Raw genomic sequence first — 12249 nt, forward strand, 5'->3', positions numbered from 1 at the left:
ATTGCTTATTTACCGTCTTAAGTTGGTAGTAAGCATCTTGATTGGCCCACATCAAGAAGAACTGGTGTTACACATTGAAATGAACACAAGAGGCCATAGATACAATATGTAAACAGGCTGGCTTTGCAATTGTACCTTTTGGCCTTTTAGTCCTGATTTAAACTTTCAACATCATTTCAACAACTCAATAGCATACAATTGAAAACAGATATTTACAGAAGCTATATAAAAAGACACACATTTTTTCAAACCCAAGGTTGAATGAAGCCATACAGTTTAAAAGTCAACTATCCCTAATACCAACCAAATAGAAATGTATTCACATTACGTTACTTTTGCCAGTTGACCAAGATCACAAAGCAACTTTGTAGCGAAAGACACCTGTGTACAGACAAAGTGTCTCTATAGTCATTATTAAACTATGATGCAACCTCTCTGAAGGAAAGTTTCCAAGTCAAACTAAGAAGATTATGTTGTTGGGATTGAACCATGAACTCTACAGAGGGTTTGTAGGCTTGTTATTGGAAAGTGCATGTAAGTCACAACCATGCCCAAGGCACATGTACCGTTTGTTTTTCTAAATCAGTTCCCAAAAGACCTTACCAAGCGGATCTAAAGTGTCTCATAAATTAGGCCTCTCTAAAAATATTCAAACAACAATTTCCTTCTTAATTAATGAAGGGACTGAAAGGCACTTAGGATGACCTCTAAACATCCCTCAGGCCGGTAAATGAGAAAAACATCAAATTAAATATCACATGGCTCACTGCTTAACAATTGCGTTTAACTTTTTTATTTTGATCAGTTGACAGAAGGGCAACTTTAGGTCCCTTGTCAGTGTCCAAATTTCAAAGTGAAGTGACATGTTGGGTAAAGTAGGAAGAAATAAACTTTTTATGTGGACGGAAATCCACATTTTAAAAAAACTAATATTAGGCCTAAGTACAAGAAGACGTTTATCTGGTACATGTGAACTGCATTAACCAAATATATCTGTTGGAAATCTATAAATATAATGGAATGTAATGAGACCAACTTAAATGATCGTAAATGCAAGTGGATGAGCATAGGAAAACGCTTTATTGAATTTAAAATAAGATATATCTGCATTTTTATTCAAAAGAATCCATTATTGATAGGCTACTACCCATGAAAAGCTATTAATAATAACTGCCAAGTGAAAGGAGTAAGATTTTTGTTATTGACAAACTTTTTGGTAATCTTTGAACTCCAAATAAAAAGTCACTGAAAAATACATATAGCTCTGGAAAAAAAGACCACTGCACTTAACCCCATTGAAACCCTCATGATTATTCATGAGTTAAAACATTAGTATTGTTGTTTCTAAATGAATATCAACTTGATTTTTTTTTTTTTTTGCATTATTTGAGGTCTGAAAGCATTGTATCTCTTTCATTATTTTGACCATTTCTCATTTTCTGCAAATCAAAACTAAATGCTTGCTTAGAATTTCGGAGACGTGTTGTCAGTAGTTCATAGAATAAAAGAACAATGTTCACTTTACTAAAAAACATCCACCTATAAAAAGTAAAATCAAAGAAACGGATGATTTTAAGTATTCTCCTAATTTTTTCCAGAGCTGTATATAAAAGCACAACCTTTATATATATATATATATATATATATATATATATATATATATATATATATATATATATATATATATATATATATATAAATGTGTTTTAATGTGAAAAATTATCTATCAGAAAGTGTTAAAAAGTCTAAAATGTATTTTCTACTCCAGCGGACATTTTTTATGACATCATCAGAGATAGACAGGGCAAACAATGAAACGTGCACACACACACACACACACCCCCACCCACCCCCACACACACACACACACCCACCCACACACACACACACACACTTAAGGAGAATTTAGAGAGCTCAATCAAACAGACGGTCATGATTTTGGACTGTGGAGTACCTGGAGAGAACCCACTCATGCACAGGCAGAACCTGCAAACTCCACGCAGAAAGAACTTGGGCCCGGATTCGAACCAGTTGTTTGACACAAAAAATGTTCCAGCAACGTCAATTTGTGGAGCATGTTTTACAGTCAAAACCATCAAAAAGTATAGAAAACCAATAAAATATCTTAAAGAAAATCACTAAGTGATGCTGGGCATGCATGCTGGAGGCAAGAGAAAAGTAAAAAATAAGCTTTAATTCACACAGAAGTTAATTATGATGCACATTAACATTTATTGCAACTAAAATCTTGCAAATCCACCAGGCTTGGATTTGTTTTAGAGCTTTTTTTTTCTTAGTTCTGTGGTCTATTTTCACTGTCTTTCTCTGAGTCAGCCATCTAGCTCAGCTACTCTGCAGTCTCCAGAAAAGGACATGCATGAACCTGACAAACTAATTATATCTGATCTTTGGAAAACATGCAACCATGTAGAAGGAAATAGACTTTTTCTTTCTTCAAGACTGTTTCTTTTTCATAGAGGGAATAGTATGAACAACTATCCTTAAGATAAAATCGCATTGTGCTGCAGCTGCTTTTCCAGTGTATTTGTAGCTCAACCACACCAGGAAAAATTACCAATATAATAATTTAATCTGACTTTGTTGCAGAGACAAATATTTTGGCTAATCACATGAGAAATGTCTTAATAGATCTTGGTTAGCCTACCCAGTAGCCCAAACATGGGTTAGGCAATGCTTTATATTATACATTTATTTCCTCTCAAAATCTCCTGACACCCAATTCAGCTGACATTGTTATAGCAAAAGCATTACGTTAGAAACAATACAGTGTTTTTGGATACCTCTGTTCTGGGACCAGAGTAGGTTGGTTGAGTTCATTTTGAATTATCTATCTTCTAGCCTCCCGGGTTCACATTTAACTGTTAACAGCTAGTGTACATAACTATCATTTGTTCTCATCTTCACTTGAAATTTGTCTTTAAATTTTTTCAGTATGATTATTGATGAACCCGTCATGGAAAGAAAAGGAGAATTTGATGATCATAGTTACTGATTTATTATTGTAAATGTGAAGTTAGCTTGTCCGTTTAGGTTCCTGTCAGTTAATGACAATGCATTTTATAACTTGTCACTTTTTTTTTGTATAAATAACTAAATCTCAATTGTGTTATTCCTAAAAGCACAATACGTTTTTTGTTTTTTTTATGTTGTTAGTTCCAACCAGGGCCGCCCCACATGTCTGATTGGTCAATATGTAGGTAGGGCGCCCTAGTGTGGGTTATATTCATGAACAAAACCCGTTTCTGGGGTGGCTCTTCTCTCGCTGTATCCAGCCAAATAAAAATGTCACCAGGTACAACAGTACTTACTCTGATGGGGCTAATAGAAGCATGTGTCACAGTGGGGGAGCCAGCTTCTCTCTGCCAGATACGGGGGAGTCCAGAGTTTCCTGTACTGTCTAAAGAAGGAGACGTGATGATCGGAGGTGCCTTTTCCATCCACAGCAAAATCACGCAACCTTCATTTTCCTTTACAGAGAGACCAACAGCTTATAAATGTAGCAGGTGATTTTGAGCTCTAGGCAATGTGTTGCATGATTTTCTTCTCTTAAGTAAACGGAATATTGCACTTTGCTGCTTTTTCTTTCAGTATTAACCTAAGGGAGTTTCGATTTGCCCAGTCTATGATATTTGCAATTGAAGAAATAAACAATAAAAAGGATCTCCTTCCCAATATTTCTATCGGATATCGGATTTATGACAACTGTGCATCAACATTATCCTCAATGCGTGCAGCGATGGCTCTGATGAACGGCCATGAGCTGACTTTGGGAAATAGCTGCTCTGGTCAGTCAGCGGTTCATGCTATCATTGGAGAGTCTGAATCTTCTTCAACCATTGTCCTTTCTCGCACTACTGGACCGTTTCAAATTCCAGTGGTAAGAGTGATCCTAATCAGTTTTTATGTCTTTTTATTCTTTATTGTGTAGTACTCTGTTCTGTTTGTCTGTCAACAGATAAGTCATTCAGCCACCTGCGAGTGTTTGAGCAGTAGGAAGGAGTATCCCGCTTTTTTTCGAACTATTGTCAGTGATCTTTATCAAAGCCGTGCCCTTGCGCAGCTTGTCAAACACTTTGGCTGGACCTGGGTCGGAGCGGTCAACAGTGACAATGACTATGGCAACAATGGGATGGCCATCTTCCTTTCTGCGGCCCAAGAGGAAGGAGTTTGTGTGGAGTACACAGAGAAATTCGACAGAGCAGAGCCGGAGAAACTCCTGAAAGTGATAGAGGTGATCAAAAAGAGCACCGCTCGAGTGATTGTTGGCTTTCTTTCCCATGTGGAAATGAATAACCTGCTGGAGCAGTTGAGTCTCCACAACATCACAGGGCGCCAGTTCATCGGCGTGGAGGCCTGGATCACTGCGGACAGCCTTGTGACTCCCACTAGCTTTAGTGTGCTGGGAGGTGCACTAGGCTTTGCAGTGCAAAAGGCCAACATCAGTGGCCTGGAGGATTTTCTAGTTAGAGATTTCTGGGAAACAGAATATCTGTGCAATGAGACAAACAGTGAAAGTGTTGCAAGAACTTGCAAAGAGAATCCAGATCTGTTTCAGCTTAAAGGTCATGATGATGATTTGGAGATGTTGAGATACCCCACTAATATTTACAAAGCCATCTATGCAGTAGCTCATTCTCTCCACAGCATCTTGAAGTGTTCAGAGAAAAAAGGGTGTAATAAGGCTCCGGAGATCAAGCCATGGGAGGTAAAAAAAAAGAAAAGAAATAATAATAAAAACACTGCGAGACTGGAAAGAGTGTCTTTATATACATGTATATAAAGTAATTCTGACAAAAAAGTGATGTCTACTGCATTTTAGGTGGTGGAGGCACTAAAGCATGTGAACTTCACTATAAAGAATGGAGATAGAGTGTGGTTTGATAATACTGGAGCAGCTGTCAACAGATATGAGCTGGTGAACTGGCAGCGTGGATCAGACGGATCCGTTCTCTTTAAACCCGTCGGTTACTATGATGCCTCCCTGCCCTCTGACAAAGCGCTTTCTCTTAACACAGAGGAAATTATATGGTCTGGAGGAGGTAACGAGGTAAAGATCTGACAGCACAATATCGTTTAGAAAATTTGAACAAACTTTAATCACGAGTAACATTTTTTGTTTGTTGGTTTAAAGCTGCCTGTGTCAGTTTGCAGTGAAAGCTGTCGTCCAGGAACCCATAAAGTCCTTCAAAAAGGAAAGCATGTGTGCTGCTTTGACTGTGTGCCGTGTCCAGTTGGAGAATTTAGCAACACGACAGGTAACACAGTCCTAATTCACAGCAACATTCGTGCACACTTTACCTGCTTAAGCGTGTGTATCATGTTCAAATTAGCTGCTATTCAGTCAGTTATTAATGTTATTAGAATGGGTCTGATGTAAACAGATTGATAATATCACTTTTTGTTACAGATTCTATTGGCTGCAAAAAGTGCCCTGAAGCATATTGGTCCAATCAGAACAGAGACGCATGTTTACCCAAAAACATTGAGTTTCTGTCTTTCACTGAGGTTATGGGCAAGATACTGGTGGTTTTTACTATGTTTGGTTTGCTGCTAACTTTAATAGTAGCCACACTGTTTTTAGTCAATAAGGACACTCCACTGGTGAAAGCCAACAACTCTGAGCTCAGTTTCCTGTTGCTGTTCTCCTTGTCTCTGTGTTTCTTGTGTTCTTTAACCTTTATCGGCCAGCCCACTGAGTGGTCCTGCATGCTGCGGCACACAGCGTTTGGCATCACCTTCGTCCTCTGCATCTCCTGTATTCTTGGGAAAACTATAGTGGTTCTAATGGCCTTTAAAGCCACACTTCCAGGCAGCAATGTGATGAAATGGTTTGGGCCTGCACAGCAGAGACTCACCGTTTTGTTTTTCACGTTTATACAGGTCATAATTTGCTTGCTATGGCTAACAATAAAACCCCCCCTTCCTTACAAAAATATGAGTTACTATAAGGAGAAGATCATCCTCGAATGCGCTCTGGGATCACCTGTTGGCTTTTGGGCTGTGTTAGGATACGTTGGATTCCTTGCCTTGCTATGTTTTGTCCTTGCTTTCTTGGCCAGAAAGCTGCCAGATACCTTCAATGAGGCCAAACACATCACCTTCAGCATGTTAATTTTCTGTGCGGTCTGGCTCACCTTCATCCCAGCTTATGTCAGCTCTCCTGGAAACCTCACGGTAGCTGTGGAGATATTTGCTATTCTAGCCTCAAGTTATGGGATACTGTTTTGTATATTTGCACCAAAATGCTTTATCCTTGTCCTGAGGCCAGAGCTGAACACAAAGAAACACCTGCTGGGAAAAACACAACGTTAGTTACTTTCATATGATACACAGTCTTTTCTAGACTTTAAAAGAATCACTTTATTCATTTATGTTTTAGAACTTGCATATTTATTCCCAAAAATTGAAACAATGTGACCAATTTTTATGTAAAACTGTAGCATATTTTCACAGATTCAACTATCTTTGAAAATAAATAAAAACCTTAAGACTCACTGAAGTCAACATAATGTCTCAATACATTTCTGTGATGGTTTGAAAGCAGGTTTTTTGATTATTATCCCAGTGGCAGAGATTTCTATTTTAAATAGTCTATAATGCTTTTTCACTCTGGAGGTGGTAAATCTGCGTAGTGTCTGACCACACAATAGGACTTTGGGTTTTGCTTGGGAGATATTCTGGAGGCACTGAGTCTGAACAAATGAATTCCAGTGCATGAGGAGATAGGTGGTACCAGGTACTGAAGAGGAACTGAGGTGGAAAGCATGCATGTAATAATAACTCTGTACGATGCATATGTTGGTGGGGGGGAAACCCAGATATAAGTGTTGTGACCTGTTATCCAGTGCCCTAAAAAAAGCGACCAGAGGTCGGCATATAATCTTCTTCGATTGGGACGTGATTTCCTCATGATTCGGTGGCACTGACTTTGGCTGAAGTTTGAAATAAAGTTGTAACCTTTCAACTTAAGTCTGGCCTGCAGAGTTTTTGTTCCCAAACCATCACAGCATCAGCACTTTGAAGTATGCACCACATCTGGTTTGTTTTATGGATGCAGATGCATCTGAGTCATTCACTAAAGTTGATTTTTAACACTTTCTGTGTGAGCCTTAATGTATAAGAAAGCATACATTAAAACAATTAAGTAAAAACTAAAACATTGCTTCAGTTGCATTCATTTCATGAAATTGTCTCATATGATAGCCTATTTTAGAAACGACCAAATTTCTATGTATTTTCTATCAACGCACAATATTCTCAGACGACAACACAATGACGAGTTCCAGCCACAGCCGTCCCACATTTTTTTGATTGGGTGATAAAAAGATAGAGTCTTGTCATCAGCTACTTTAATAAGCAACCATATTGACTTGTGAGACTCTTCCCAGAAAGGAAACACCAAGATAAACATGTCCTCCGTACTCGGAGTCTTTATTTTTATCAGCCTCCTGTTTTCGTGCAATGCAGTCTGGGAGCCTGATTCTCTCTGCCAGATACGGGGACGTCCAGAATTTCCTCTTCTGTCTCAAGAGGGAGACGTGACGATTGGAGGTGTTTTTTCAATCCACAGCAAAATCACACAACCTTCACTTTCCTTTACAGAGAGACCAACACTACTTGCGTGCACCGGGTAACTCTGAACTTTGCACACAATATTGCATCCACTTTTTGTCTTTGTGAACAGAGTTTTGCATTGTGCTTTTCTATTCTCAGCATTAACCTAAGGGAGTTTCGCTTTGCTCAGACAATGATATTTGCTATTCAAGAAATTAATGAAAATGAGGATATTCTTCCAAATATATCAATTGGATACAGAATTTATGACAACTGTGCATCAACATTATCCTCAATGCGTGCAGCGATGGCTCTGATGAACGGCCATGAGCTGACTTTGGGAAATAGCTGCTCTGGTCAGTCAGCGGTTCATGCTATCATTGGAGAGTCTGAATCTTCTTCAACCATTGTCCTTTCTCGCACTACTGGACCGTTTCAAATTCCAGTGGTAAGAGTGATCCTAACCAGTTTTTATGTCTTTTTGTTCTTTATTGTGCAGTTTTCTGTTCTGTTCGTCTGTCAACAGATAAGTCATTCAGCCACCTGCGAGTGTTTGAGCAGTAGGAAGGAGTATCCCTCTTTTTTTCGAACCATTGCAAGTGATCTTTATCAAAGCCGTGCCCTTGCGCAGCTTGTCAAACACTTTGGCTGGACCTGGGTCGGAGCGGTCAACAGTGACAGCGATTATGGCAACAATGGGATGGCCATCTTCCTTTCTGCGGCCCAAGAGGAAGGAGTTTGTGTGGAGTACACAGAGAAATTCGACAGAGCAGAGCCAGAGAAACTCCTGAAAGTGGTAGAGGTGATCAAAAAGAGCACCGCTCGAGTGATTGTTGGCTTTCTTGCCCATGTGGAAATGAATAACCTGCTGGAGCAGTTGAGCCTCCACAACATCACGGGACGCCAGTTCATCGGCGTGGAGGCCTGGATCACTGCGGACAGCCTTGTGACTCCCACTAGCTTTAGTGTGCTGGGAGGTGCACTAGGCTTTGCAGTGCAAAAGGCCAACATCAGTGGCCTGGAGGATTTTCTAGTTAGAGATTTCTGGGAAACAGAATATCTGTGCAATGAGACAAACACGGAGACCACTCAAAAACCTTGCAAAGCCAATCAGGATTTAATGGAGCTCAGTGATAAAGATGATGACGTGGAAGAACTAAGGTACTCCACTAATATCTATAAAGCCGTCTATGCCATATCGCATTCTCTGCACAGCATTTTGAAGTGTTCAGAGGGTCAAGGATGTAAAAAGACGGTGGAAATTAAGCCATGGGAGGTATAAAAATAAATCATTACTCTTGTACTGTTTGGACTCCAGGTGTAACTAACAATGTTGAAATAAGCAGTGTCGATTGCTCTTTAGGTAGTAGAAGCTTTAAAAAACGTGAACTTCACTGTTAAGAATGGGGACAGAGTGTGGTTTGATCAAACTGGAGCTGCCGTTGCCAGGTATGAGGTGGTGAACTGGCAACGTGGAACAGATGGATCGGTTCAGTTTAGACCTGTTGGCTACTATGACGCTTCATTACCCTCTGGCAAAAGGTTTATTCTTAACACAGACGCTATAATGTGGCCAGGGGGAAGAAAAGAGGTAAAGATTTTTCTTGACAATAAAATCTGATCACACTTGTAAAAACATTTAACAAAATCCTTTTTTTTTAATCATGTTTATTATTACAGCTACCTGTGTCAGTTTGCAGTGAAAGCTGTCGTCCAGGAACCCATAAAGTCCTTCAAAAAGGAAAACCCGTGTGCTGCTTTGACTGTGTGCCGTGTGCAATTGGAGAATTTAGCAACACGTCAGGTACCACAGACATAAATTACAGTAAAATGTGCACACAATTTGCCTGCCACAGCATGTGTATTATGTTGAAACTAGCGATGATACAGTCATTTGTAAATATTGTTAGAGTGCGACTTATTGAACTGCAATAATAAAAAAAAACATTATTTTTATTACAGATTCTATTGACTGCGAAACGTGCCCTGAAGCATATTGGTCCAATCAGAACAGAGATGCATGTTTACCAAAAGAAATTGAGTTTCTCTCTTTTACTGAAGTTATGGGCAAAATATTGATATTTTTCACTTTGTTCGGTGTTGTGCTAACTTTAACAGCAGCCACACTGTTTTTAGTCAATAAGGACACTCCACTGGTGAAAGCCAACAACTCTGAGCTCAGCTTCCTGTTGCTGTTCTCCTTGTCTCTGTGTTTCTTGTGTTCTTTAACCTTTATCGGCCAGCCCACTGAGTGGTCCTGCATGCTGCGGCACACAGCGTTTGGCATCACCTTCGTCCTCTGCATCTCTTGTATTCTTGGGAAAACTATAGTGGTTCTAATGGCCTTTAAAGCCACACTTCCAGGCAGCAATGTGATGAAATGGTTTGGGCCTGCACAGCAGAGACTCACCGTTTTGTTTTTCACGTTTATACAGGTCATAATTTGCTTGCTATGGCTAACAATAAAACCCCCCCTTCCTTACAAAAATATGAGTTACTATAAGGAGAAGATCATCCTCGAATGCGCTCTGGGATCACCTGTTGGCTTTTGGGCTGTGTTAGGATACGTTGGATTCCTTGCCCTGCTATGTTTTGTCCTGGCTTTCTTGGCCAGAAAGCTGCCAGATACCTTCAATGAGGCCAAACACATCACCTTCAGCATGTTAATTTTCTGTGCGGTCTGGCTCACCTTCATCCCAGCTTATGTCAGCTCTCCTGGAAACCTCACGGTAGCTGTGGAGATATTTGCTATTCTAGCCTCAAGTTATGGGATACTGTTTTGTATATTTGCACCAAAATGCTTTATCCTTGTCCTGAGGCCAGAGCTGAACACAAAGAAACACCTGCTGGGAAAAACACAACGTTAGTTAGTTTCATATGATACACAGTCTTTTCTTTGCTATTACAAATTTTGCAGTTTCTTCATGTCATAGGGACTGTATATCTTTTCACAAAAAAGATGAATAGGTCTTTTTTTTTTGTAATGTGAAATGTACTGTAATGCTACAAAAATATTTTCTAATGTACACAATATTCTCTTTTTTATTTTTTCATTTTACAGCAGGTTGTAGTTGAAGATCCTCCATTATAAAAAAAACTTAATCATATCTCTCTTTCTGTTTTGTAAAACATTATCATAAAACTGTAAGCAATGATTTTTTTTTTATTAACCTTAAAGCCTAAATAGATCAGAATACTGTACAAAACCATTGTCAAATATAAAAGAACACAGTAACACAGGTTATTTTTTTGTTCCTCTATTTTACTACAGCATGGAGTAATGATGGGTAACTATCTGCTTTTGCTGAATAACCCCGACATTCTCCCAGAGTTACAAAAAGAGGAAAATAGATACACAAAGCCAGAAATTATCCAAATCCCTGGCAAAATTAAGGCTGAAGGAATGTTTTCATTTTACAAAAAATATGCTGACTGCAAGTAATAGTAGTGTCTTGGAGTGGCCTAAACAAAGTCCTGACATGAATCTGATGGAGAATCTGTTGAGGGAATAATCTGTAAAGAATGCCTTGAAGCTTCTTTTTACAAAGACATACGATGAATTATATCAATGGAACATTTTAAAAAGCTGGTCAACAATTATAAAAGATTTTTCGGTCATCAGAAAATAGAGTGTAAATAATTTTTGTCTGTTAATAAAATGTGAATGAAAACGATTAAAACTTTTTTTAAAAAGACTCCTTTGGCATCCTTTTCTTGTGTTTTTGGGAGGTGGAGGGCTGCATGTCCTATTAACATTTAAACAGCTTTCTTGGTTGAATGAAAATAATTTAACATTTAAATATTCCACGAATATGAATAATGTAATAATTATCTAAATTTGCATGAAAAATACCAAATATAATCACACGTGTTTTTTCTCAATTAGATTGAAGAACTGAATTTATTGAATTTAAAAATTAAAACAAGGGAGATTGTCTATGAAACGATGAAACGTCTTAACACTTACTGCTTAACTTGAATTGTATTTTCTAAAATGAAATTTCTAAAAATTTTAGAAATTTTCTTTTCAACCTCTTGTTGAAAAGATTTGTTAATCTCTTCAACAAAAGAAGAGATTAAAATTTGAGTTATGGCGTCTTGCCAGTTAAAATTGTAGCCAATACCTTCTTACCAGTTGTAGACACTCAATACATTCCTGGCCGATTCTAAACACGGTGCAGGAAAAAAACTAAACAAAAAACAACAAAAGTTAGGAGTCAAATTACAAACTGTTAATCCATAAAGATTTTGTTTTCTCAGAGGAACCTGGGTAGGTCAGTAGACTTCAAAAAATAGCATTATGTTCTGTTTTTGTTTTAGTGTTTCCAGAGCCTCCAGTTAAGCTATTCGTTTAGTCAGTCATCTTACTTGTTAAGCCAGGGATTTAATTGTTTCTGATAAGGACACAGTCAATGTGAAAAGCACAATTTCTGTAAAGTCCATAATTTCACAACACATCCGTACTCAATGCAATTGACTGAAACTGTTAATGTTACAATGTGTGATGAAGGCACACATTGTACTTTTCTTGTTTAAGAAAAGTACAAACAAACAAAAAAAACTTCCTTAAACATGTTTTAACATTCTTGTATGTATCTCTAAAAGAAAGCCTGCTTTTGGAAATATCTTTTTACAATGACTCGTAGAGTCATGATTGCATCACAACAGGTTGTT

The 12249-nt window shown here is 38.3% G+C and overlaps 2 protein-coding genes across 2 annotated transcripts; both read left to right on the forward strand.

The window, feature by feature from the left end:
• The first annotated feature begins 3288 nt into the window (after positions 1-3288).
• LOC116737450 (extracellular calcium-sensing receptor-like) lies at positions 3289-7028 on the forward strand. The gene is made up of 6 exons (XM_032590595.1): positions 3289-3524; positions 3610-3898; positions 3977-4726; positions 4841-5068; positions 5153-5276; positions 5429-7028. Exons 1-6 carry the CDS (start codon positions 3304-3306, stop codon positions 6331-6333), a joined length of 2517 nt encoding a protein of 838 aa, XP_032446486.1. The 5' UTR covers positions 3289-3303; the 3' UTR covers positions 6334-7028.
• A 384-nt stretch (positions 7029-7412) lies between these two features.
• LOC116737449 (extracellular calcium-sensing receptor-like) lies at positions 7413-10556 on the forward strand. Its single transcript, XM_032590594.1, has 6 exons — positions 7413-7651; positions 7735-8023; positions 8102-8851; positions 8939-9166; positions 9256-9379; positions 9538-10556. Exons 1-6 carry the CDS (start codon positions 7431-7433, stop codon positions 10440-10442), a joined length of 2517 nt encoding a protein of 838 aa, XP_032446485.1. The 5' UTR covers positions 7413-7430; the 3' UTR covers positions 10443-10556.
• Positions 10557-12249: the final 1693 nt, after the last annotated feature.

The sequence above is a fragment of the Xiphophorus hellerii genome, chromosome 18 (genome assembly GCF_003331165.1).
Source record: "Xiphophorus hellerii strain 12219 chromosome 18, Xiphophorus_hellerii-4.1, whole genome shotgun sequence".
NCBI lineage: Eukaryota > Metazoa > Chordata > Actinopteri > Cyprinodontiformes > Poeciliidae > Xiphophorus > Xiphophorus hellerii.

Bases quoted from the DNA above. Each gene is read 5' to 3' on its own strand.
- LOC116737450 (XM_032590595.1), top strand. From the start codon at position 3,304: ATGTCACCAGGTACAACAGTACTTACTCTGATGGGGCTAATAGAAGCA. The intron at 3,525-3,609 runs GTGATTTTGAGC...TTTTTCTTTCAG, and splicing joins ACAGCTTATAAATGTAGCAG to TATTAACCTAAGGGAGTTTC. The intron at 3,899-3,976 runs GTAAGAGTGATC...GTCTGTCAACAG, and splicing joins GACCGTTTCAAATTCCAGTG to ATAAGTCATTCAGCCACCTG.
- LOC116737449 (XM_032590594.1), top strand. From the start codon at position 7,431: ATGTCCTCCGTACTCGGAGTCTTTATTTTTATCAGCCTCCTGTTTTCG. The intron at 7,652-7,734 runs GTAACTCTGAAC...TTCTATTCTCAG, and splicing joins ACACTACTTGCGTGCACCGG to CATTAACCTAAGGGAGTTTC. The intron at 8,852-8,938 runs GTATAAAAATAA...ATTGCTCTTTAG, and splicing joins TGGAAATTAAGCCATGGGAG to GTAGTAGAAGCTTTAAAAAA.